This window comes from Cetorhinus maximus, chromosome 17, assembly GCF_964194155.1.
Source record: "Cetorhinus maximus chromosome 17, sCetMax3.hap1.1, whole genome shotgun sequence".
Classification (NCBI taxonomy): Eukaryota; Metazoa; Chordata; class Chondrichthyes; order Lamniformes; family Cetorhinidae; genus Cetorhinus; species Cetorhinus maximus.
This window is the reverse complement of record NC_135895.1, coordinates 45513127-45539109: the sequence shown is the minus strand read 5'-3', so window position 1 is coordinate 45539109 and position 25983 is coordinate 45513127. Positions and strand designations below refer to the sequence as shown.

Sequence of the window (25983 nt, the reverse complement as noted above, 5' to 3'; positions counted from 1 at the left end):
AGGCAGCTCACCACCACCTTCTCAAGGGCATCTAGGGATGGGCAATAAATGCTGGCCCAGCCAGCGAATCCCACATCTCATGAATGAATAAAAAAAGAAACATTCCAATATTTGGTCTGTTCTCAATCAGGGAAACTGAACAGATGAAAGGAGTGGGAAAAGCATCAGAGATGAAAAATAGAACCCAATTCCATTCTGTTAGCCTCAGGAATGCCATTAGCTTTATCAGCATTAACTCCACATGTGCAGCACCGTAGGAGACAAGACAAAGTATAGAATTCAGGTAAAGGAGGGTTGGCGGGTGGGGATAATTCGGCTCCCATTTTAAAGAAATACATTCAGTCCTTTCTTGTTTATTTCCATAATAAATTCCTATGTCTACATTTAAACTGACAACTACTTATATGAACTTGTCATGTTGTAATGATATTCTTCGCCAGTTGTGGTATTGCAGTGCCTTCACTGATGGGAGACTGTAATTACAGCCTAAGTTTACATAAGCTGTTTCCATTACAAATTTATAATGAAAATAGTGACAGGAACTGCTGCAAGGCATAACATCTTTAAATAACTTACTAGTCAATCTTCCATGGGATGCACCCGAGGTAGGTGGGTAAGGGTGCTCAAAAGTAGTTCAGCTCCTATTTTCGAATCATACCTACATAAAGTATTACACCGTGATGATGTTTTTCTACAAGTGGTAAGATTACAGCATCTTCATGGCAGATAGGGTATAATTACCCCATGATATGTTTGAAAAGGCATTTGTTCTTATTTTAATTGTAGACAGTAATTTAAAATTGGAAAGTTGACAGGAAGTACATGCAGATGCAAGATCAAGTACATTAATAGATATTTTTAAAAATCTATGATGAATGTTTCTATTTCTAAAATGCGTACTGCTGTACTGATAAAATTACACTGTCAGAAAACATTTTAAAATAATTACAAAGATCAACCTCCACTCCCCAAAATTTCTGTTTCAACATAATTAAAGTATTTATAAAGTATCACAAAGATTTATTCACAACTAGTCAATGTTACATAAAAGTCAGACATATCATGTACTTTTCGTTATTTCTCCCTCAAAGTACAAATTAAATTCTTTGCAAAATTAATTTAAAGTAAATTATGCGTTTTAAAAATGAAAATCAACATCTTGTTAGGTAAGACTTTCTTAGTTACATACAAGTTAGTCTGCCATGGAATTTCATTGAATTTTAATACGTCTAGTTAATAATTTATGTTATAATTTAAAGCATGTGCATAGAAACCAGAACAGCTCGAAATACAATTGAAACAATTAAACATATCGGAATAGTTAACTATAATTGTATTAAACATTTATATTCTACAGTAACAGTAATAAAAACAAAGCAAACAGAATTTTATGAACCTACATATTATGAATTATTAATAGTCATTTTCAGAAAAGCCCATGTTTAATTTAGAAATGAATTTAAGACTTCTTCTTCAATTTGCCAATTATTCACAAATCAAACAGTTCGCATACTATGTATACAACCAAAACTAATATGGGAAAAACAGACTGATTGGTATCTTTATAAAGTCTATTTCAATACTACTATATCCCCTTTTGACAGGTACCCATTACTCAACACTGATTTAATACTTGACGTGTCATGTTTTGATAAAAACAGTTTCCTTTCTATTAAAAGCTTCATGTATTGCTGTTCTGTGGCATATAATTCTGTGCAGAAAGCTATCAAATAAAGCAACCATCTTACTTTACTTCATTAAAAATTCTACTCAGAAAACTAAACTGTAATCTTTCGAAGCATTCCACTACCATTCAAAATGTCAGATTCTTAATTTCTGATCTCATTTCAATTTGGTTGTGTTCATTTCATCTTCTACTCAAAATATTCTAAATTAAACTGTAAAAAGATGTCTTTAAACAGGATTGATGGAATTTAAGTTTTCACTATGACATACATTTTGTAAAAAAATACTTACGATATTCTGTTCCATGTCTCGATTAAGCCAAAAAAACGTTAACTGACAGAAGTTCTACAAAAATTCCAACTGACAAGTAGAGATGCACTTACTGCCACATTAAATTTCAAAGTAAGAGTTACCAGTGTGCTCCTGTTTACAGTCCAAAGTGTAAGTAACACACACTCCCTATAGCCCATAATGTTGAAAAGAAAATTCTTCCAAACGTGTAATCATTGATAGCTGGAGAAAATAGATCCAGATAAAAGCAAAATAGTATCAGATGCAACTGTAACCCAACTGTTTGAAAAGTCTGTTACCCAATAGTTAGAACATTTCAAAGACAAGCTGTGGATTTTAGACTCAAGCTGTTCACCACTCAGATTTGCCCGGCACAGTAGAGAACATTAGTTTTTCCAAATTCAGTAGGGAATAAGAAAAAGCATATCTTTCTGTATCTTTTCATTTTTAGAAATATGCACATTCTCCACACATCAAGCCTGTCTTAACTGGCTATAGCAAATAGTCAATGCAAACACGAAGCACCTCATGACCTTTTTCTGTGCCATCAACTTCTATGATTTTGGGGAAGCCATCTGATTAGTGTGCATATAAAAATGTCTTAAAACTAAAGCAGTGACCCCACATGGCTCCCCTGAGCCCAGAGGGCCATCTGTACCGTTATTAACTGCAGAAAAACGTCAACGGGAGACACTTGCAGAATGTTACTTTTTTTAGCCTTCAAGGGAGTCCAGATTGGGGACCTAATCACTGGCTGAGTAGGGTCTGCTAAAGCAACCTCAAACACCAAACTGATAGCTGTTGCCGTCAAGGAAGCAACCACAGATGTCCTTTTATGGGACATAATGTCCATTCCAAAGAGGGGATATCAGGTCTTGGAGTGTAATAAATTAATATGGAAAGTGTTATATTTCTATCAGGTCACTTGAATTAATGTCTCTAAAGCCTTTAGCTCTTGCATGGGTTGCAGCTGAGACTTTGGATGATGTGCTATGACCATACTCAAGCATCTGTTAAAGCCCTAGATATAGAGGAAATGACAAAAGGCAGTACCTTCAATTGATTGATTTAATCTTTGTCTTCCACACCCATCCTCACCACCCAACACTGCTTCCTATTTAAATTCCTGACCTTTATCTTCAAAGCTCTCTGTTCACTCTACCTCTTCAACCTCCTCCAAACCTACTCACTCACCTGAACCCTTCAATCTTCCATCTCCAATCATTTCAGCAGCGCCTACCACTGCTGGGGGAGAACTTTCCCTGCTCTCAGGAATTCCTCCTGAAGCCTTTCTGCCTCTTCATCTCTCTGTCCTTCTCTAAAAGCCTTCTCAAAATCACAATTTCTCTCAAACCTATGATTACCTCTCCAATTTCTCTGCCATTACAGAGTTCCAAGTACTCTGGTTACTCTTAAAATATTCTGCATCTTAAAGGCATTAAATAAATTTGTGGTGTTATTGCAATTCAACCCAAAAAATATCCCAAAGCACTACTACATGGCAATATTCTAGATTTAGGACTACTGGATAATCGCCTAGCTGTGCCATCTGAATGATTTGATACAGTACATCCAACTTGCTCATTGCCAGCATGAGGAAAAAGATTAATACCCCAAAGCCTTACATTGGATGGAATATTCATGTATTCAACAGTTATAAAACAGGGAGTAGAAGCTTATAAGCCTGCTCTCTCCTGTCTGGTGGAAACCCTTTGAATTGTATCTAATGTGAGCATTTTGGCAATTTTATCAAAGTTATGTGACTTAATAGATTATGAATTGAAATTTATAGGCTCACTCATGAAAGGGACCGATTTGTGTTCTCTGATGACTTCTTAACCTTATGCATCTGACATGAGTCCTCATTTCCTTATAACCCTGTACAGACAGCCAACTATATTGGTAAAGGTATTCAACAGGCCATTGCTTAGAATCTGGGGTGTCCTACAGGCATGGATCTGACATAGATCCCACCATAAAGCAGCATCCATTTTGTGATTTAGAGCTTATAAATGCTTTGTAATGCTATTTTATTAGGCATAGAATGGCCTATGGCATTTTTGCAAGCGGTCCATGTTTTCAAAGTCATTGTCAAAATTGTCTCAAAGGTTTGTAACAAATGATTCACTTATTTGCAAATTATGATCAAAGGATAGTTTTGCAAGAGTTGCTGGTGCAACCTGCAGGTGAGACACTAGGCATAATGATGCCATTCTACAAAAATACCATGGATTTGATCCGAAGTCCAATACATGAACAGCTGCTTGCATTTAACATCGGGTTCAACAACTTCAGACCATGAATTCTCTCCTCCATCTTGACCCCCTTTTTAATCCATTTCTTAAAATTATTTATTTTTTTTTTTCATATTTTTTTTATCCTTTTTCCCCAAAACCCGCCCTCCCTCCACAGGGCCATCGGTCACTTGTTCCTATGTTTTGCTTTCATGGAACGCTGACCCTTGTTCTGCTATTAGCACATTCTGCTATCTTACCTTTATGCCACTTATTAGCACCTTTTTCAGTCTTTAACACTACCATTAACACTCTCTCTGTCTTGTGTCCATGACATCTTGGACAATCTCTCCTGAGTTCCCACCCATCCCTGACCCTCTATTTTGCTCCACCTCCTCTTAAACAGTACAAATCCTTCACATTTCTACTTCTCTTTAGCTCTGAAGAACAGTAATATAGACTCAAAACATTAACCCTGCTTCTGTCTCCACAGATGCTGCCAAACTTGAGTTTTTCCAGCACTTTGTTTATATTTCAGATTTCCATCCTCCACAGTATTTTGCTTTTATCTTAGCTGCTTGCATTTAATTGATTTGGGGACAGTGATGGACTTGGTAAATTCTGTAGTGTGTTGTCTATCAACTTCACCCAATGGGTTTGATGGAATGCTGTTCAGACACAATTAGATCCCGACAGGCAAGTTCATATCACTGGAATCATGATTAGAAGATTTGGGATTAAGATTTGGTAGAGTTAGTGCTTCTGGAAAGAACTTAATACCAGTCACAAAGTTGGTGATATATGTACAAAGGTTTAGCAGATTCCCTGTGAACGTCAATTATCAATCACAATACTGTGTTAAATTATGGGCAACACACTTTAGAAAGGGCATGAAGACTTGAGACAATACAGGAGAGGTTTGTTAGAATGTTTCTAGGAATGAGGAATTATAGTTATATTAATTGACTGGAGAAGCTAGGGTTGTTCTCCTTAGAACAGAGAAGGTTAAGAGGAGATTTGTTGGAAGTATTTAAAATAATGAAGGATTCAGATGGACTAAATAAAGAGAGCCTGGATAATGGGTCAACCCCCTAAGTAGAGCTCATGGTGTAGAGGGTACATGGATAGAGGATTGGTTAGCTAATAGGAAACAGAGAGTAGGCATAAATAGGTCATTTTCCAGTTGGCAAGATGTGACAAGTGGAGTGCCACAGGAATCAGTGTATGGGGGCCTTAACTATTTACAAACTATTTACAAGTTATATCAATGACTTAGATGAAGGGGCCGAAGGTATGGTTGCTAAATTTACTGATGATACAAAGATAGGTAGGAAAGTAAGCTATGAAGAGAAATCTGCAAAGGGATATAAATAGATTAAGTGATGGGCAAAAATTTGGCAGATAGGAGTATAATGTGGGAAAATGTGAAATTGGCCACTTTGGCAGGAAGAAAGAAAGGCAGCATATTATTTAAATGGAGAAATATTGCAGCCGTCTGTAATACAGAGGGGTCTGGGTGCCCTGGTACATGAATCACAAAGTTAGTATGCAGGTACAGCAAATTATTAGGAAGGCAAATGGAACGTAGGCATTTATTGTAAAAGGAATGGAATATTGGAAAGTAGGGAAGTTTTACTGCAGTTGTACAGGGCCTTGGTCAGACCACATCAAGAGTACTGTGTAAAGTTTTGAACATCTTATTCAAATAAGAATATAATTACGTTAGAAGCAGTTCAAAGCAGGTTCACTTGACTGATATCTGGGATGGGGGAATTATTTTATGAGCAAAAGCTGGGCCTGCATCCAATAGCATTTAGAAGAATGAATGGTGATCTTATTGAAACATATAAGGTCCTGAGGGGACTTGACAGGGTGGGTGCTGAAAGGGTGTTTCCCCTTGTGAGGGAGGCTAGAACTAGGGGACACAGTTTAACTATAAGGGGTCTCCCATTTAACATGAAGATGAGGAGAATTTTTTCTCTGAGGGTTATGAGTCTTTGGGACTCTCTTCCCCAGAGAGCAGTGGAGGCATGAAGTATTTTTAAGGCAGAGGTAGATAGATTCTTGACTAACAAAGGAGTCAAAGTTAATCAGGGGTAGGCGGAAATGTGAATTTGAGGCTTCAATTAGAGCAGCCATGATCTTACTGAATGTCAGAGCAGGCTTGAAAGGCCAAATGGCCTACTCCTGCTCTTGCTTCGAATGTTCCTATCCTTAGGGCACAGATTTAAGGTGATTGACAAAACAGTCAGAGGTGACAAGAGGGATTTGGAATGCACTGAAAAGGTGTTGATAGATTCAACAGTAGCTTTCAACAGGGAACAGGTTAAAAATACTTGGAGAAAAATATTGCTGGAATATGGGGAAAGAGCAGAATTAACTAGGCTGTTCTTTGTAAGAGCCAGCACAGACTTGATGGGCCAAACAGCTGCACTATTCTATGATGTTATGGTTCTATGGTTTTCAGGAAGTATTCTGTTAATTCTTACAAGTCAGCCCAGATATCTGTGACCATAGCCCAGAGTGGGCATGACAATTCCCATGCATGTCGGTGGTTGCTACATTAGCAAATTTCAAAGGGAAGTTTCTATTCCAAGGTTGATGTTTGCTGCAAGTATATTGATGCTCTATCACTATCATCCTCTTCTCCCTAACCCTCTTCAGGGAAATCACATTTGCAATTGCCTGTAGATATTCCCAGAAAAACTCCTATGGGTTCACTTGATGGAAAGATAAAGGAATTCCTTTGCTGGAAGAAACAAGATTTTTGTTAGATTGGTCAGAACACAAATGGATTAATTGAGTGTCATATGCTTAATCCTTTAGAGGGTTTGCACTATAAATCTAGTTATCCTCTGCAGAGGAATCAGTATTGATTGTTTTTCTTTTTATTGAAATGGGTGTCTTAATAAGAACAGTAGTGTTTTCTTGTTGTTCCAAAAGTGCATCAAACTGCACCAACCAGGGCCAATTTTAAATTCTTAGAAAAAGGTTCTGAAAAATGAGAGAAAACATGCGCTAGCTGCTTTAGATATTGAGCAAAAACATGAAAGCTGAAAGTTAAAAAGGCTAACCAGTATTTTTAGCGAGTCTAAAACATTGTATTCCTCCTATTGGCGGATTAAAACAATCAACCATATTTAGCAGGGAAGAACAAGACTTACACTTTTAGTGAATACATGAATTGAACACAATGTGTGTCTATCTAAATATTTCATGACATTTTACGTGCATGCTAAGCAAACAGTTTTCCAGTAACAAGTTAAGTTAGGTTGAAAACAGTGTGTGTTGGATACTAAGCCATGAAAAATGCTTACAAAATGTGACCTTGTTAATCTGTTACCTTAGTAGATTGTACAAAACTGACTGAATGTTGAAGTATTACATTTGTGGATTGTGATTTGGAAATTGATTGTTTGGTAGAAAAGGACCCCAAGAAGGAAATTTAAGCCCTTTAGATCATTCTACTGAAGTACTGAAAAACAAACTCTCAAATCTGGAATAAAGGCAAAATACTGCGGATGCTGGAAATCTGAAATGAAAACAAAAAATGCTGGAAAAACTCAGCAGGTCTGACAGCATCTGTGGAGAGAGAGACAGAGATAAAGATGAAGAGTCATACAGACTCGAAACGTTATCTCTGTCTCTCTCTCCACAGATGCTGTCAGACCTGTTGAGTTTTACCAGCATTTTTTGTTTTCGTCTCAATTCTGGATGTTGCTAATGCAAATTCCTCCATTAATTAAAAATGCAGACCATTCCAACTTATTGCAGAAATTTACAGTTGAGAGAGAAATCTTTTATCATCTGTACCAGCTCTTAAAGAGCTATCCACTTACTTTTATTCCCTTGTCCTTTTCCCAAACTTCCATTTTTCAAATATTTATCAATTTCCTTTTCAAACGCTGTTATTATGGATTCTGCTTCCACCACTGGGCATCCAAAATCCTAACAACCTTTTGCATGAAAAAGCATTCTCCTAACCTCTGCCTTCAGTCTTTTGGTGAGGGTCTTAAATTTAAGTTCTCGCTAGATGGATTTCTGCAAAACAAGGTGATCAAAGCATACGGAAGGCAAGAGTATAAGGTTCTGGAAAATAATGCATGCATCTGGGGCTTATTTGAATATCTATGTGGGCGAAGAGTGGAATTTTAAAACTGAGCTATAAGTCTCTGTTATTTAATTTGCCTCTCGTGGAAGATTGGGCAAAGGGATAGTTGGTGCACAGGCATGAAATCAGCTGAAGGATGAGGGTAACTACATAATGGCTTAATGCCCTTTAATCATCCTAGATGCATGAACATCAACTTCCTGGGGTGCTCTGCTAAAAGCATATGTGGACACTGGGTGAGAACAAGATCAGGCTTGATGTTCACCATCAAGGCTCACAGATGAAAAATGACTACTTGTGTGAGGTGCCAGTGCATGGTCAGTATCTTTGAAACCATAGTGCAGCAAGATGTCAAAGCCTTCAAAAAAGAGGAGAAACAAAGTGAAGAAAACAGACAATAAAAGAAATCTATTTGGTCTGTGAAATTGTCAGAAGAGAGATTGCTCCTTTACTCAAAAGACAAATCAAGCATTACAACTATCATCTTAAATTTTCTGTACAGAGGCTGATGAGGCAGTATTGAAATCCCCAAATCCTGGAATCCAATTTCAATTTTATTGCATTGATGAAGCTTTCAAAATAAAATTCATAGACAATTTGAATTTTAATTTAATTAAGAGCACGCGAGGCCAGTTCTTTCAAACAATTATTGATATAACAAGCGAAAATGTGCCACCTGTTTTCATTCAAATGACTTATTAAATAATATTTGAATCAATAATCATTTATTGCAAAAAGACTTAAAGCAATTTACATTTCAGAAGGATAAAAGGAATGGAGCCAATTGTTATCAACCCAAGCAAAAGAATCTGTAGCTGAGTACAATATTCGCACTAATCCAATTTTAAATAAGCTGTTTTTTTTTGTAGCACTCAAAATGCCACAAGAATTATAGAAAAAAATCATGGCTGTGACAACCTATTTTTGCAGCATTTTAGTACAACACTCAGGTATGAAAGCCACTGGAAACTATAAGCAATAAGAATAGATCAAACACATTACTATGAAACTCTTCAAAAACACTACAGGGCAGTATTAAAAAACAAAACACAAATGTAGACTCTGTCAGGTCTCACCTTGGATGATACACAATAAAAGCATGGTTAGTGGTAACAGCTCAGGTTATATTAGCTACTTTAACTCTTGGACTGCCAGCCTTGGTGAATCTAACAAGTTTACTTCGAGGTTGCCAGCAATTGTGCAACAATCCCCCCAAATCTGGAACTCTCATTCTACCACACCAGTAAAAGCACAGAACAGCTCAGATAACTTTCTGTCTTTCTATCAAGATAATACAGCCGCTTTAAAGTTCTTACCACAGCTTTAAGGCAAGCAAATAAGAAATCAGAAGTTTGTGCAATAATTAGCAAAAGATTAGAACCTCTTTATCAGGGCTTCTAGTAGTGATAATGAGCTATTTCTCCTTCCTAACTCCAGTGTAACTCACCTCTTGTACAGTTCTGGTGCCCGGAAAGTTCAGGCTATAATCCCGTTGGGCTTCTCGATGCGTAATGATCAACATGAAGTTTTGATTTAATGACTCCTGTAGGGCACTGAAAGAGTGGAGATAAAAACAACAGAATCAGGGAAGAGCATGTTCAAACTTGTTCTCAGCCTTACTATATGAAGCCCCAAGAGTATGTTGACTACCAGATGGGCAAGTCTTAACAAATTCGGTTATAGTCTGATCATAAGGCAAAAGGGTATGATGCGACTGACCAGAGGGATGTAACCAGTTAGTTAATTTCCTTTAATTTTAAGAGTAATCATTCAAATGATATACCAATCATATGGAAAAACTCAATACTCAGAGTTAAACACTTTACAAGTTAAAGCTGATTTGCAAAACCATTCACTTATTTCCCACTTTACATCAGCTACATAGTGAGATTATTTTACCAAATTAATCATTCCCTTGTAATTAATTAACATACTTTTATAAACACCTTTTACTGTTCCATTTCCCATTATAACATGTCACAAAATAAACATTTCCAATCACATGTTATGTCACACTGCCCAAGGAACTCAGCTACCAAGGCAAACTGATTTTATTATGACAAATTGTAATAACAATGAAATAAAAGCAAATGAGATAAAAGCAAATTAAATCCTGATTGTGGGTGTCGTGCAAATTATGGGCATTTGGTTTTTATTGATCTCTTGTGAAAGTACACACTCCTCCATGCTTTTCATTTCTGCATCACACGAATCCTAAAATTTAGAAAGGTAGAATGGTTCACTAACAAAGCTACTCTTTGTCAGCTAACAGAAACTGCACGAAATCAGAAAGATGGAAATTCTGGATTCAGCATTCCCACACCAGGGATGGAAAACACCTGGCTTTTCACATTGGCACAACTGAAATCAAAAACTCGAATGGTGGGGGAACTTGAATCTGCTTCATGTCATTCCATGACATTTTGTGTAAAAGTTCCATGTACCAGCACTGCTTCCCTCATTTTTAAAGCACTTGTTCTCGGATTTATTTTATTAATACTGGTCTCATTAATGAACATTATGCTAATTAGAAGTATTACTGTTAAAATTTTTAATAAAACTAAGCTCTTTATACATAGTAATTGTTTGGTTTATAGATATCATAGAATGTGAAAAAATTTATTTTTTGATAGAATTTTAGTTCTATGATTCTAATTTAACACATTTAAATTTTACTCCTGTGAATTAGGGATTAACAAATTTACATTGAAATAGCGCTTTACTAGCAATGAAATTTTTTTGAAGCAGTCACGAATATTATGTAAATAAATGCAACAGCTAAATTGCACACAGGAAGATCCCACAAACAGCAAATAAATGAATGATCACATCATCTGTTTTTGATAGTGCTCATTGAGGAAGGAATGTTGTCTAGGACAACTAGAGTACTCCCATTCTTCTTTGAATAGAGCCAATGATCCTTCACGTCTACTCAAATAGGATGATGGATCCCTCAGTTTAGGATTTCATCTAAAAATGGCACTTCTGACAACGCATCTTTCCCTTACTACCGAACTCAAACACAGTATTCTCCTCTCTATAAGGAATAAAAAACTGAAATCTAGACATCAAAATTGTTAAATAGTCATGGAAAAAAGCAAAATGAAATATTTTGTATAACTGTGAGGAAGTAGTGTACTAAATATGAAAGTGCTTGTATAACAATAAAAAAGGGGGTAGATGATGTGGGGTTGATGCTGTAACACCAACTAACTTCCTGTCCTGGGCCTCACTGAGTTAAGAAAAAGAAAACCGTACAGCAGTCGGCCAATCTAGGTTTAACATATGCTTCCTACAGGATCAACCAAACAGTGGAAGTCTGGGAACAGGTTTGCCTACAAATCACTCATACTGAAGAAATGGGTATAGTTTACCTTGAAAATGAAGTTGCCAATAAAGAAAATGGACAATATTTTGTATCTTATTCATGACTAATCTCACCTCTTCCATCATTTTATTTCAAATATATTCAAAAACAAAATATGTCTTTATGTATTACAAATTTGGTTTCTTAAACAGGTGAATATACAAATTATAGAAAACCAACAGCACCACATTGAAAATATTTATACACTTTATGGACAACCAACATTATTTTAAATTAAAAGTTCTTTCACATTAGTGTAACATTTGGTTTCCACCACCCTCTTTCCAATATACACACTTCACATTATTTTGATACAGACAATCCTAAGAGAGCATCAAATAATTTTAATATGCATTTATTAAAATACTATTCAGATTCACTTTGATTTTAGTCACACAAAGTACACATGAAGCAGGTGTTTTCTGAGAAAAGCAAATTTGATACGCCTTTGATGGTTCCAACAATTAATAAGTTATGGCACACAGTAAAGACATTCTTTTACTATGAGTACAATACTAGCTTAAGCTAACAGAATCCAAGTTTACTGTAATTACTGCATATTTACATAAAGTAAAAAATATTAAATCACTGTGAGCAAGTAATGTTTGATGTGGCTTGTACAGCTATATTTGGCAGATTGATGTTTAAAGGACAGACAACACGTGACAGACTGAAAATCCTGCAAATACGCATTTGCTAGGGCTTTAGTGTTTATTTTGTATTTTAAATTTGGAGATTTTCATATGCCATCGCATGCATTTCCAAACTACAAATTATAGTTCTGAATTAATCGAAATTTTAAAGCAAGCTCAGCTCTGTATTATGGCATTCCCCAAGGTCTGATCAAATTAATGATAAATAATGATCTGAGCTACAAAATGCATCTTACATAATTAACGCTCTGTTACAAATGTTAATGAATGCCAAGGTATCTCAGGGTCTGTTACAATCATATACCTTCTCACAACATCAGTTTTTCCTGAAGCATGCGTCATCCTTTTCTCATGTTAACAAGTACCCACCCAAAGAAATACATTTATTCACTCTAATCCAAAATCTTGCTAATCATTTTGGGTACAATTAATTGCTTCCTTACCATCAGACATTAATTACACAGAACAGATTACAAATCTTTAATAAATGCTCTTCAGTTCTTTAAATGCTGTAGTCAATTAAGTAATGATAATAGAAGAGCACTTCCAGTTGTTTTGGTAAAAAATCTTATGCTAAGTTGCACTAAACTGTAGTTATTCTCCTTCCTATGCATACTACATTGCAACCACTTACAATGTACCGATTACCACATACCCAACTTGCGTCATTTACACCATGCCATTGTAATCTGACAAGCAGTTTCCCCCTCCTTCACCCAGGACTCTCCTTCTGATGTGTCCTGGGAACATCTCCAACATAGCACTCTTTGACAAAGATCAGCAGTGTTTCAAGATTTCAGGCTTACAATTCAGTCCAAGCTTCCACTCTCCAGCTCTCTTCAACTCATGGCTCTTCTCCTCCCCCCACCCCCATGTGCCCTGTTTCCACAGTGCCATCCCGACTTAGTGTAGTCTGCCAGCTAAAAACAATGTCCTCAGTTAATGAAAATGTATCTGTCCAGTTTATCTAATTTTTCACAGAATACAGTATGAGTGGACGCCATTCATCAAATTTGTTTGCCTTGAACATATAGAATTATGCAACTTCAACAATGGAAATGTTTCTTAGGGTTGTTTCTTATTTATTAAATTAGCATGGAATACAGTTTTGACAGAATACCCAACTCAGGAATTTGAGATTGAGGGAATTCAGTGCAAAGTGCTGTTTTGGTCTTTTACAACACAAGGAGCAGTCCATGACAGGGAGTGAGAGACAGCGAGACCTGAGAGCTGAAGTCTGGAGGCACTAATTAGGTGAGTAGGTAGGTGATTGGTTGGCAAGTTTTAAAGTTTTTTCTCTAAACTAGGGTAGTGGGTTAAACTAGGACCTGGGAGATGCAAGTACTGTATTAAATTTATTGTGTAATGAGTTAAACTACTTAATATAATTACAAATAATCATTCAATGATATTTAAAAACATGAAACTCTAATTAGTAAATAAATTACAATGGAAATGATAGGATCGGTGATGTGCTGCAGCTGTAGCACATGGGCACTGATGGACACCAGCCTGTCTGCAGCTTGAGGAATTTTTGAACTGGAGTCCAAGCTCTGGACACTGCAATGCATCAGGGAGGGAGAAAGTTACCTGAACACTTTGTTGCAGGAGGCAGTCACACCCCTTAGGTTAAGAACTTCGATATGGTCTGTGGTCAGTGACAGGAGGGTGTGACCAAGAGTGAGGCACGTATGGGAATCCAGAAAGTAATACTGGAGGTGCATCAGGCCTTGCAATTGTCCAACAAGTTCGAGGTTCTTGTAGCCTGTGTGGATGATAACAGGGACAGCAAGGAGGATGAGCAAACTGACCACAGCTCGGTGGTACAGGGGGCCATTCAAGTGGGGTGAGTGAAAGGAATGTAGTAGTGTGGGACAATATAGTTCAAGGGATAGATAACCACAGACAGCACAGGTCCTGAAGGCTGCACTGCCTGTCTGGTGCCAGAGTTAAGGGCATTGTCTTAGGGCTGAAGAGAAGACATCCAGTTGTCATGGTCCACATGGATACCAATGACATAGCGAGTATGAGCAGTTACGAGCTGAATTAAAAAGCTCGACAAAGGTAAACTGACTGAGGAAGAGTCACATTTGACTCGCAATGTTCTCTGTTTCTTTCACCACAGGTGCTGCCAGTCCTGAGTATTTCCAGCACTTTCCGTTTTTATCTCCAAAATACTACCTGAGCCACAAGCAAATTGGCATAGGATAAATAAGGTCAGAGAGTTGAATGTGTGGCGCAAAGACTGATATGGGAGAAATGGATTTCAATTCCTGGGGCATTGGCAACCGTTCTGTTGGGTTGGGCTTCACTTGAACTGTGTTGGGACCCAGTGTCCTGACGAATCAAATAACTAAGGCTGTAGAGGGGGCTTCAAGTCAGATAGTTGGGGAGGGCACATGGGGTTAGAACGAAATTTCAGCTGAGGGGAAATTTGAAAAGTTAACAAGCAAGGTCAGGCAGTATAGTGATATTGGTAATGATAAGCAGAGTGTGACAGGAAGGGACAGGGCAAACAAACAAGACTGTAGAGAAGAGTAGGGAAAAATAGTATATGCCAGAATTAAACGCTCCTTATCTGAATGCAAGCAGCATTCACAACAAGACAGAGGAGATGATGGCTCAAATAGAACTAAATGGGTATGATATGATTGTCATTACAGAAACTTGGTTGCAAGGTGACAATGGCTGGGAATTGAAAAGTCAAGGATATTGGACATTTCAAAAGGATAGGAAGAAAGGAAAAGGAGGTTGGGTAGCTCTCTTAATATAGCATGAGATCAGTACACTAGTGAGAACTGACCTTAGCTCAGAAGATCAAGATATAGAATCAATTTGGGTGGAGATAAGAAATAGCAGTGGAGCAGTTTATAGGCGCCTAATTATAGCTATACTGTAGGACAGAATATAAATCAAGAAATAATGGGGCTTATAAGAAAGGTACTGCAATTTTAATCGACATAAAGATTGGACCAAATTGGCAAAGGTAGCCTTGAGGATGAGTTCATACAGTGCATTCAGAAGTTTCTTACAATAATACATTGTGGAACCAACCAAGGAATCAACTAGTAATAATAGCTAGTAATGTGCAATGAGTATGGATCAATTAATGATGTCATAGTTATGAATATGCAATTTCATGATTCATATGTCTTAGGGATATAACTTTTAGTTTGGGAGTCCTGTGGGGAAGAGTGATCATAACGTGTATTTCACATCCAATTTAAGAATGAGAAACATGGGTCTGAAACCAGTGTCCTCAGCTTACGTACAGGCAATTACAAAGATATGAAGCCAGAGCTGGCCAAAGTAGGCAGGGAAAGCAGGTTAAAAAGTTGACAGTGGAGAAGCAGTGACAGACATTTAATATGCTATTTCATAACTCTCAACAAATATATATTCCATTAAGAAAGGCTCTACCACAAGGGTGCACTGTCCTTGGCTAACTAAGGGAGTTAAAGGTGGTATCAAATTGAATGAAAAGGTGCATAATTCTGTGAAGATTAGTGGTAGGCCAGAAAATTGGGAAAATTTTAGAAACCGGCAAAGGGTAACTAAAAAAAAAAAATCAGATGGAGAAATTAGAATGAGAGTAAACTAGAAGAAATGTAGAAACAGACAGGAAGAACTTCTACATTATATAAAAAGGAGCAGCTAAAGTAAATGTTGGCCCCTTAGAGGATGAGACTGGGGAATTAATAATGGGAAACAAAGAAATGGCAGGGACTTTGAACAAGTATTTTACATCTGTCTTCACTGTAGATGATACAAAAAGCATCCCAAGAATAGTGGAAAATCAAGGGACAAAGGGAGAGAGAAAAACAAGCATCCCAAGAATAGTGGAAAATCAAGGGAGAAAGGGAGAGAGGAAAGCAAACAATCACTACCACTAGAGAAAAACTACTGGGAAAACTAATGGGGCTAAAGACTGACTAGTCCCCTGGACCTGATGGCCTGCATCCAAGGGTCTTAAAAGAAGTGGCTGCAGAGATAGTGGATGCATTGGTTGTAAGCTTCCAAAATTGCTTTCTCATTCATGCCGAAATTAAAATTACTCTCGGGGTCTAATACATCTGTTAAAATCATATCTATGCTGCTTTCTGGTAATTAAGTAAAGCAGGGCATTTTAACTGCCCATCCTCCTGTTTTCCGACAGCTGGGTAGGGTTAAAATTGCCCACTTAATATGTGAAAACATACATATGTGAACATGTGTAGTAGGCCTTAATAGCACACTGAAAAATAATCCACAGTGAATTAAAGAGAACCCATTATTTCAGCATTCAATCATGTCAGACAAGCATGAGACAGGTATGATAGAAGTAACATCAGGGAATGGACAAGAAAAGGGCGACTCTTGTAGGAAGTGTCTGCTAATAAATAGGACTTATAATATTACAAGGTCTTCTATGGTGTTGCTCATGAGTTTGAACACATGCTGTTTCACCAAAGTAACAACTTGTATTTATATAGTGCTTTTAATTAGTAAAATCACCCCAAGCCCATCTGCCTCCACCTCCATAATATCACTCCTCACCAACCCTGCCTCAACTCATCTTCTGTTGAAACTCTCATTCATTCCTTTGTTACCTCTGGGTTTGACCACTCCAATGCTTTTCCAGCTGGCGCCTCATCTTCCGCGCTCTGTAAACTTCAGTTCATCCAAAACTATGTTGTCCATATCTTAACTTGGACAAAATTCCATTCACTTATCACCACTGTGCTCGCTGATCCACAGTGGCTGCCAGGCTGGCAATGCCTACATTTTAAAAATGCTCATCCTTGTATTCAAATCCATCCATATCTCTGATGCTGTTCAGCCATACAAACCCTCAGAGATCTCTGCAGTCCTCCAATACTGGCCTCATTAGCATTCCTGATTTTCACTGCTCCTCCAATGGTAGCTGTGTCTTCAGTTGCCTAGGTCTAAACTTGAGATTACCTTTCCTTTAAATGTTCTTTCAAAGCTATCTCTGACAGATGTACAATATATTATTGGGATTGTCCTTTTACAATAATTGAACATGTTAAATTGTAGTTTGATTGCATAGTAAGTATAGAGGGAGTGTTAAAAGGTATTTTGGGTTATATTCCACTATGATATTTCTGGAAAGTGTAATTCAATAGGCTTGACCATCGTGCGGTTACTTAAATAAGTAGTTAATTTTCTTTCTCATCTCCCTTGTCCAGGGAAGATGTTCCAGATTTTTTTTTATTCATTCCATTCACAGGATGCCAGCATATATTGCCCATCCCTAGTTGCCCTTGAGGTGGTGGTGGTGAGCTGCCTTTTTGAACTGCTGCAGTCCATGTGGTGTAGGTATGCCCACAGTGCAGATAGGAAGGGAGTTTCAGGATTTTGACCCAACAACAGTGAAGGAACAGTGGTATATTTCCAAGTCTGGATGGTGAGTGACTTGGAGGTGAACTTCCAGGTCACGGTGCTCCCATCTATCTGCTGCCCATGTCCTTCTAGGTGGTAGTGGTCATGGGCTTTGAAGGTGCTGTCTAAGGAGCCTTGGTGAAGTCTTGCAGTGCATCTTGTAGATGGTACACACTGCTGCTACTGTCCGTCGGTGGTGGAGAGATTAAATGTGGACATGGTGTCAATGAAGCAGGCTGCTTTGTCCTCGATGGTGTCAAGCTTCTTGAGTGTTGTGGGAGCTGCACTCATCCAGGCAGGTGCAAAGTATTCCATCACACTCCTGACTTGTACCTTGTAGATGGTGGACAGGCTTTGGGGAGTCAGGAGGTGAGTTATTCGTCACAAGATTCCCAGCCTCTGACCTGCTCTTGAAGCCACAGTATTTATATGGCTAATCCAGCTCAGTTTCTGGTCAATGGTAACTGAACTGGACTAGACATAGGACATAATCTAGACATTGTTAATGTGGGTGAAAAGTAGGTTGAATGTATTGAGTGTTATGGTACAGTTAAGCATGGGATGTCAGTGGTTTAGTAGTGCTAAGAGAGTGAATCTAGAGTGGGATGGTGAGATGTAGCAGGAGTGTTGGTGGCTGCGAGCTTTGGGATGGGGAGATTGTTGAATATTTACATAGGACGAGTGGAGGTGTGGTCAAAGATATGCACATAATTCAGCAGATTGTGGCAGCGATGGGATGGGAAGTCTCAGTTGTGCTACTGCAAGAAAAGCAGTTCCGAAGTGTGATGTCAGATTCAGATGTTTGGGAGCACTGGCTAGTTCCTGGAAGGAGGATCTCAGTATACGAGGTCACAAGAGTCCCCCAATATTTGGGGGTGCTTGGAAGAGGAAATGCCAGGGAAGGAATATTGCAAGGGAATAATAGGTCCAGAATTACTATCAAGGCATGACAATAGTGAGACATGCAGTATTGCAGTTCTGCAAGAATGGTGCTGGAGTGTGATAGTGGGTCCAGAGTTGCAGGATGTAGCAAGCAATGTGGTTAGAGGTTCAAGTTCTAAATTCAGTTGTAATTTAAACTCAGCAGGCCTCAGAAGGCCAGTCTCACAATAGAGGTTCTAGGTTGCGTCCTCATTGGCAACATGCTTAGTCAAAATATACAAGATCATAAAGATAAAGTTCTCGTTAAACTGAGTGAGTTGAAAAAATGTGTTGTTAAATAAAGCCAAAAATGTGATCAGTGAGCTAGAAAATGGGCAAAGAAACTTGTGAAAATGATTAAATGAAACAGAAACATGTTTGAAAAACAACCTTTACATTTCTCCACCGCGTGTTCCATTTCTTGCACTTTATGGTTTACTTCTTAGCTTTATGATTCACATCTACAAACGCATACAACTGAATACTAACACATGGTGCATCAAAATGCACAGAAGATATCTCAAATTTTCATTCCATTTGAAATCAATGGCATGAAAATCAAAACGGGTAATCTGTTTGGTCAGGTAACCACACAGTCACAAAACTGACAAAAATTCTAATAAAATATTCAGCCATTTTTAGCAAAGTTTTTGTTTGTGAAAGAAAAAGGTTTTAATATTAGAAAAACAGCTGTTCCTGTACATATCAAGTGATGGGGTTTGGCATTTGTTCTTTTCCTTTTCAGTGTAAATATGGATTTTGAATTGAATATTTGTTTTGTGCTTAAATTGCTCATTTTTAATGCTGCTTGAAACTAATCTGTAAACTGTCACTGAAGAAGTAGGGTAGCAATTTGGATAGATTTATTACCTACTTAAAAATGAGCTAGTACCCAAACATTCATGGTTTGTACTATCTGACTGGCCCCAAGGTTATGATCCCACCAGAACCACACCACTGACACACCATAAACACCACACTTTCACCCCAATGTTATACAGCTCAAAATACTTTCTCCAGATACAACCCACGTTTGGGAGGGAAATATCTAGAAGAGTTTTTGTGGCTCCCAAAAATATTAACTATTGAATCTTTTATACCAGTATACAATTACACTGGAGAAATTCATTGCTCAGAGGGTCAGGAAACGTAGGTAATTCTTCTTCATGTATCAAAATCAGTAAACCTTTAGTGATCAGCTAGCTATTGGATTTTAATCATGCACACCACCTAGTGGTAAGATAAAGCTATAGGATTAATTTTCAAGTCTTCATCGCACTATATTTTAACATTAGCAAATAAAATTCAAATCAAATATATTTTGAGGTTTCAAATGAATTACATTTTTATAATATGCCTAAAGTAAAAGCAAAATTACCATCATGTTTTCTAAGCCACCAACACCCAAATTTAAAAGAACAACAAATACTTTTAACCCCTGGCTTTCTAATCATGGCAAAAAGTAGATTAAGTCAGAGGAAGCTGCTCCAAATTTTCTAACAGAAGTACCTCCACAAATTTGAATATCTTGTCCAAAGACCCTGGCCTGTAATACAGTTGGCCGAGTTGCAGATAATCAGATAAAGCTGCAACTCGGCACGGATGAGAAATTGTAAAGGTGAAAGATAACCTAATTGTTCAACGTGAACATCTTTTACTGTCCCTCAGCTGTCATATCCATTTTCAGAAAGAGTATGTCATGCGCTTTAGAAAAACAGGTTTGTGCGTGCAAAAGGACAGTGTTTGCATACAATGCTTCAAATGGTTCCTCCCAAAAGTAACAGTAGCTCCAACTTAGGTTTGTGCCATGTGCCTTGTTTGATGGACTCCAGAAGAAATATGAGGCTGGAGCCAGGAAGCTGAAGAGTTACTGGTCCTGCTGAAGAAAGAGGTGCAAAGAGAGCTGGCTTTATTTGGAGTTGTAGGCCACCCTCTAACAAAAGTGGACTGCATGAAGGAAGGGCACCAATGGAGTCAAAAGGAAGAAATATGTTGGCAACAGAAGGGATACAAAGTTAAATGTACTCTGAATTTTGCACACAACTTATGAAACCAGTCACATTCCATGATGAGAACTGCTGCACAAACCCAAAACAGGAGGTGCTGCTTCAAACATTGCACACAATGATTTCCTTTTTGGAGCAACAGTGTTTCATTGTGCCAAACTACTGAAAATATATATCTTGAAGTAGCAGCTGAGTAGCAGCAGAAGCTGAAAACATTGGTTTCAGTCTTCTCAATATTAAATTGGGGGAAATTGTGGTTTTTCCAGTACTGAATGTTGAACAGACTGACATCAAGAGACAGTGGAGGCTCAAGTGAGGTCAGTGTGCATGTGGAATGTGACATTGTGTCATCATAGGGCAGCGTGTATAATACAGATCCAATATCAAAATTATCTTCTGAGCCTATTGAAATACAGAAACACATTACTTTCCAGAGATGTAAATGGTTTTCCAAAGGATCAACATAGCTATACTAAAAACTCTGTCTACATGCACTTCCTGGCCACAATACCTTACATATCGCACTCTTGTTACTGCTGTGGAAATATTATTCCTATTATCAAATTGCTATTTGGACATTTCTAACATAAACTGGTCACACTATAATTACATCATCCAGATAGTGATGGCACTACTGTGCCTCAGGCTTTGTATCTTCCAGCTCTGTGCACTGCACGGAAACCCCTTTGCACTGAATAACTACTTTTCCACTTCCCATAAGCCTTGCTACTTAACTATAAACAATATAAAATCAAAGCATTAACTCAAAATAAACAAAGACTATGAAATCTATGTTTAATCTTCATTTTATGTCCGAATGCCATAGGTCAATTATTCCCCCTCTAAATTCTGCTTCACCTGAATATTACTCATCATCATTACTGAATCAACTCCCTTACGTAACACCAAAGAAAACCAATTTTTAGAAATGGGAATGATAGCATAATGGTAATGTTACTGGACTAGTAATCTGGAAGCCTGGGCCAATATTCCAGAGACATGAGTTCGAATCCTACCATGACAGCTGAGGAATTCAAACTCAATTAATAAATTTTGAATAAAAAACTAATATCAGTATGATCATGAAACTATTAGACTGTCATTAAAAGCCATCTGGTCACTAATGCCAATCAGGGAAGGAAATCTGCTGTCCTTTCCCAGTCTTGCCTGTGTGTAATTTCAGACCACAGCAATGTGGTTGACTCTAGTGCCCTCTGAAATGGCCGAGCAAGTCACTTGGTTATATTAAATAGCTACAGGAAAGTCAAATAATAAAGTCAGACAGTCCACCTGGCAACTGTAGGAACTGTAACAACAAAGGCACATGTTGCCCAGTTGACCCAATTACAATCCCATCAGTCTACTCTCAACCAAAGTAATGGAAGCCGTAGTCGACAGTGCTGTGAAGTGGCACATACTCAGGAATAACCTTGGGCTCCACCATGCCACTCTACTCCAGGCCTCATTATAGCCTTGTTTCAAACAATGGCAAAAGAGTAGAATTCCAGAGGTGATGAGAGTGTGACTGTTCTTGACAGCATTTTACATGACGTGGCACCAAGCAGCCCTGGTGAAATTTAGGTCAATGGGAATCGGGGGAAAACTCCCCATTGATTTTAGACACACCTGCCACAAAGGAAGGTGGTTGTGGTTGTTGGAGGCCAATCATCTCAATCCCTCGACATTGCTGTAGGAGTTTCACAGGGTAGTGTTCTCGGCTCAACCATCTTCAACTACTTCATCAATGACCTTCCCTCCATCATAAGGTCAGATGCAGGGACATTCACTGATGATTGCAGAGCATTCAATCCCATTTAAAACTCCTCAGATATCAAAGCAATCCGTGCCCTCATCGAGGAAGACTGGACAACATTCAGGCTTGGGCTGGCAAGTAACATTCACGCAATATAAGTGCTAGGCAATAGCCATCTCCAACATGAGAGAATCCAACCACCTCCTCTTGACACTCAATGACATTACTATTGGCGAATTCCCCACCATTAACATCCTGGGGGATTAACATTGACCAGGCATGAATACTGTGGCTACAACAGCAGGTCAGAGGCTGGGAGTTCTGTAGTGAGTAACTGGCTTCCTGCCTCCCCAAGGCATGTCCACCATTTACAAAGCACAAGTCAGATGTGTGATAGAATACTTTCCACTTGCCTGGGTGAGTGCAGTTCCAAAAACACTCGAGAAGTTTAACACCATCCAGGGCAAAGCAGTCAGTTTGATCAGCACCCCATACACCACCTTAAACACTCATTTCCCCCACCACCGGTGCATTACCGTCTGCAAGATGCATTGCAGCAACTCAGTAAGGCTCCTTCAATAGCACCTTCCAAACCCATGACCTCTACCACTTGGGAATATCATCCCCTGCAAGTTCCCCTTCAAGTTACACACTTCCTGACTTGGGGCAATAAGTCCTATTCCTTCACTGTCACTGGGTCAAAATCCTGCAACTCCCTCCCTAGCAACACTGTGGGTGCACGTACACCTCAGACTGCAGCCATTGAAGAAGCGGCTCATCACCACCTTCTCAAGGGAAAGTAGGGATAGGCAATTAATGCTGGCCTAGCCTGCAACCTCCAGATCCCATGAAAGAATAAAAAACATTAAATGTGTTCTTATTTAATTTCCATACACATCAAGTTACTTATACTAAAATTTTGTTGTTCTAAAAATGTCCTTTCTAAATCTCCAAGTCTACAAAATATAAACTGGATATAATTGTAAACAGGAAACACAAGCGTAACTTGGTCTGCATTGCTTTGGCTTCAAAAGCTGCACTGCCACGTACCTTGGGCTAAAGGTGGGCGCATAGGTTGTGATTAAGATATCCTTACTCTGGATTCATTTGAGATTTCTCTTTTGTTCAATCTTAAAGCACTTATTTTTTGAGTAACAAATTTAAAAAAATAGACAACTTTTGCTATTATCCAAATCAAGGATGCAAATCAGGAAGTTGCATTTAGGAACTTAGGTATAGGTTCAGGCTATTTAGCAGTTCAGGCCTGTTTCACTAAAGAGGTCATGGCTGATGTGATGGAATCTAGGGTTGCAGGAACAATGGGGGAGCATGTACAATCTGTTGTCTGAACAGATGACTTGTGGAATATTCTGTTGAGTGCACTGACCCTGGTTTCAAAGCTTGTATTTTTTGAGTCAAGACCCAAATTGAAGGGGAAACTGAAACTGGTTAAACCAGACAAAGATAGAGAGCCACCCGAGCTCACATCACCCTCGTGGTGTAATACAGGCATTTTGAAGAAAACAAAGGCTGGATCCAAGAGCTGGCAATAGGCAAATACAAGGTCACTGCAACTGTTTCTGTTACTTAAAGCAACTGACTGACCAGGCTTGGCCATACAATGCACAAGGCTGTCTCCGAGGGTTTGGATAAAGATAATACTGGTGAACCTATGTCATCAAGGCCGTCATGAGCAGTTCTGAGGAGGTTCTGGAGAAGTACACCATTTTTTTGAGGGTTGTACAAGTGGAACTTGGGTTGATTGGGAGCTGCTGTTGGGTGAGGATTGGTGGCTAAATCTTTGAAGAAAAGGAACTGCAATTCTACCTGAGGAAGATCAGAGTTTTAATGACTTTACGGCTGAAATTGGTGCTATGTGCTGAGTGGACTGCCTAACAAATCCATGTGATCCATCTTGTGTCTGCCATTTAATGTGTAACTTATAAATATACTGACCGTGATTTAACTATTAATTCATGTTTAGTTTATGTTGATTCTGGTTTGAGTGTTAAAATAAAAGCTATAAAAAGTTAAATCTTGTCCATTTGTTTTCGTTGGCTTGTTTGGTAAATTTGATTCCTTTGATTTGCTGGTCTCCGTGGGGATCAAAACACTGATGTGTGACCTAAGTCCATATACCTGCTTTCGCCTCACACCCCTTCACTATCAATCTCAGGGTTATAACAAGTGAAGAGGGCAGTCAGAGTGCATACATTCGCCACGCTATGTTAACTCAATGTTATTACATTTATGCAGCTCTTCCTTGAGCCTTTTCCCTGTCCGGTTGATGCTCTGAAACTACAAAGCTGAGAAAAGAAAAGATCTCACTGAGGCAGCTTCAGGCTAATCCGCATGCAACAACCTGCTCTGAAAACACTGCCCACATTTTGACAGCTGTGACAAATCCCACCACAGCAGCTGAGACAATCCACATCCTTTTAAAACAATCAACACTGTTCTAAATAACATAACCCACAACATTCTAATAAGTCAAGTCACCCTATCTCCCCATTTTAACGGATCCTTCAAAAAAATTCCAGAATTTGGAACTGCAACTTTGGAAAAAACTAAGCTGTTCTTCCTTGAGCCATTACCTATCAGTAGACCAAGTTCTGTTGAAATCCATCCATTAGTTTTTGAGATATACCGTTTACAAACAAACTAACAAATAGGGGAGAAAACATTACCTCCGCCCACCTTCAGTGGCAGAGTTGATTAACAATTGATCTAACATTAATTGCCATTTGCTAGAGAGAGTTCCAAACTTCTACCAGTGTGTGCAAGTGGTTCCCAATTTCACTCCTGAAAGATCTGGCTCTAATTTTTAGACTAGTCACAGAAACTATTTCTGCTGGTTTGGAAGTCTATCTAACAACGCTATCTATTCCCGTTCATATCCTGAAAACATAAATCAAATCAACCCTTAACCTTCTAAATTTGAAGAAGTCCAACTGTAGTTTGATAATCTCTTCCTTTAAATTAACTCTTGGAGTCCAGGTATCATTATGCTAAACCAAGTTATACTCCCCCCTAGGCCATATATATCCTCCCTAAACTGTGGTGCCCAGAACTGCCCACATGCTCCAGGTGTGGTCTAGCCAGGGTTTTGTATAATGTCACGAAAGTGTAACAATTCTCATAATATTATTGCACTTTATTGTAATTGGTGATGTGCGCCAGGCGGATCATGGTTAATCGGGGGGGTGCGGCAGTGTGCGCGCACATGCGCGTGCACGAGAGAGGGATTTAATTGGAGACAGGTGGTCTGGAGGCTTTAACTCATCAAAAGGAAGCTAGGTTTGAAATGTTAAATACATAAACATGGCTGAAGCTTTAGAAGGCGAAGTGAGGAGAATTTGCATTTTCAGATAAATCAGGGTAGTTTGAATTTCAAAGAGATGGTAGGATGTTACACCTAGTCAGAGAAGCTAGGCCAAGCAGTGTATTTATTTTTCCCAAAGGTTGCTGACAATTAAATGATTTATATTATGAGAAAGGTAAAGTTCCAAAGGCATATGGGAACAATGGAATTTGCATTTAAAGGGAAAAACATGTATAAAGGATTAAGGCTGTGTGTCA

The 25983-nt window shown here is 38.4% G+C and overlaps 1 protein-coding gene across 2 annotated transcripts in view; it reads right to left on the bottom strand.

The window, feature by feature from the left end:
* faf1 (Fas (TNFRSF6) associated factor 1) overlaps positions 1-25983 on the bottom strand; it is a 383193-nt gene that overhangs the window by 280293 nt on the left and 76917 nt on the right. For both annotated transcript variants that reach the window (XM_078561145.1, XM_078561146.1), the window contains exon 7: positions 9770-9875. In XM_078561145.1, the coding sequence (XP_078417271.1) occupies positions 9770-9875 (106 nt within the window). The remainder of the gene's footprint in view (positions 1-9769; positions 9876-25983) is intronic.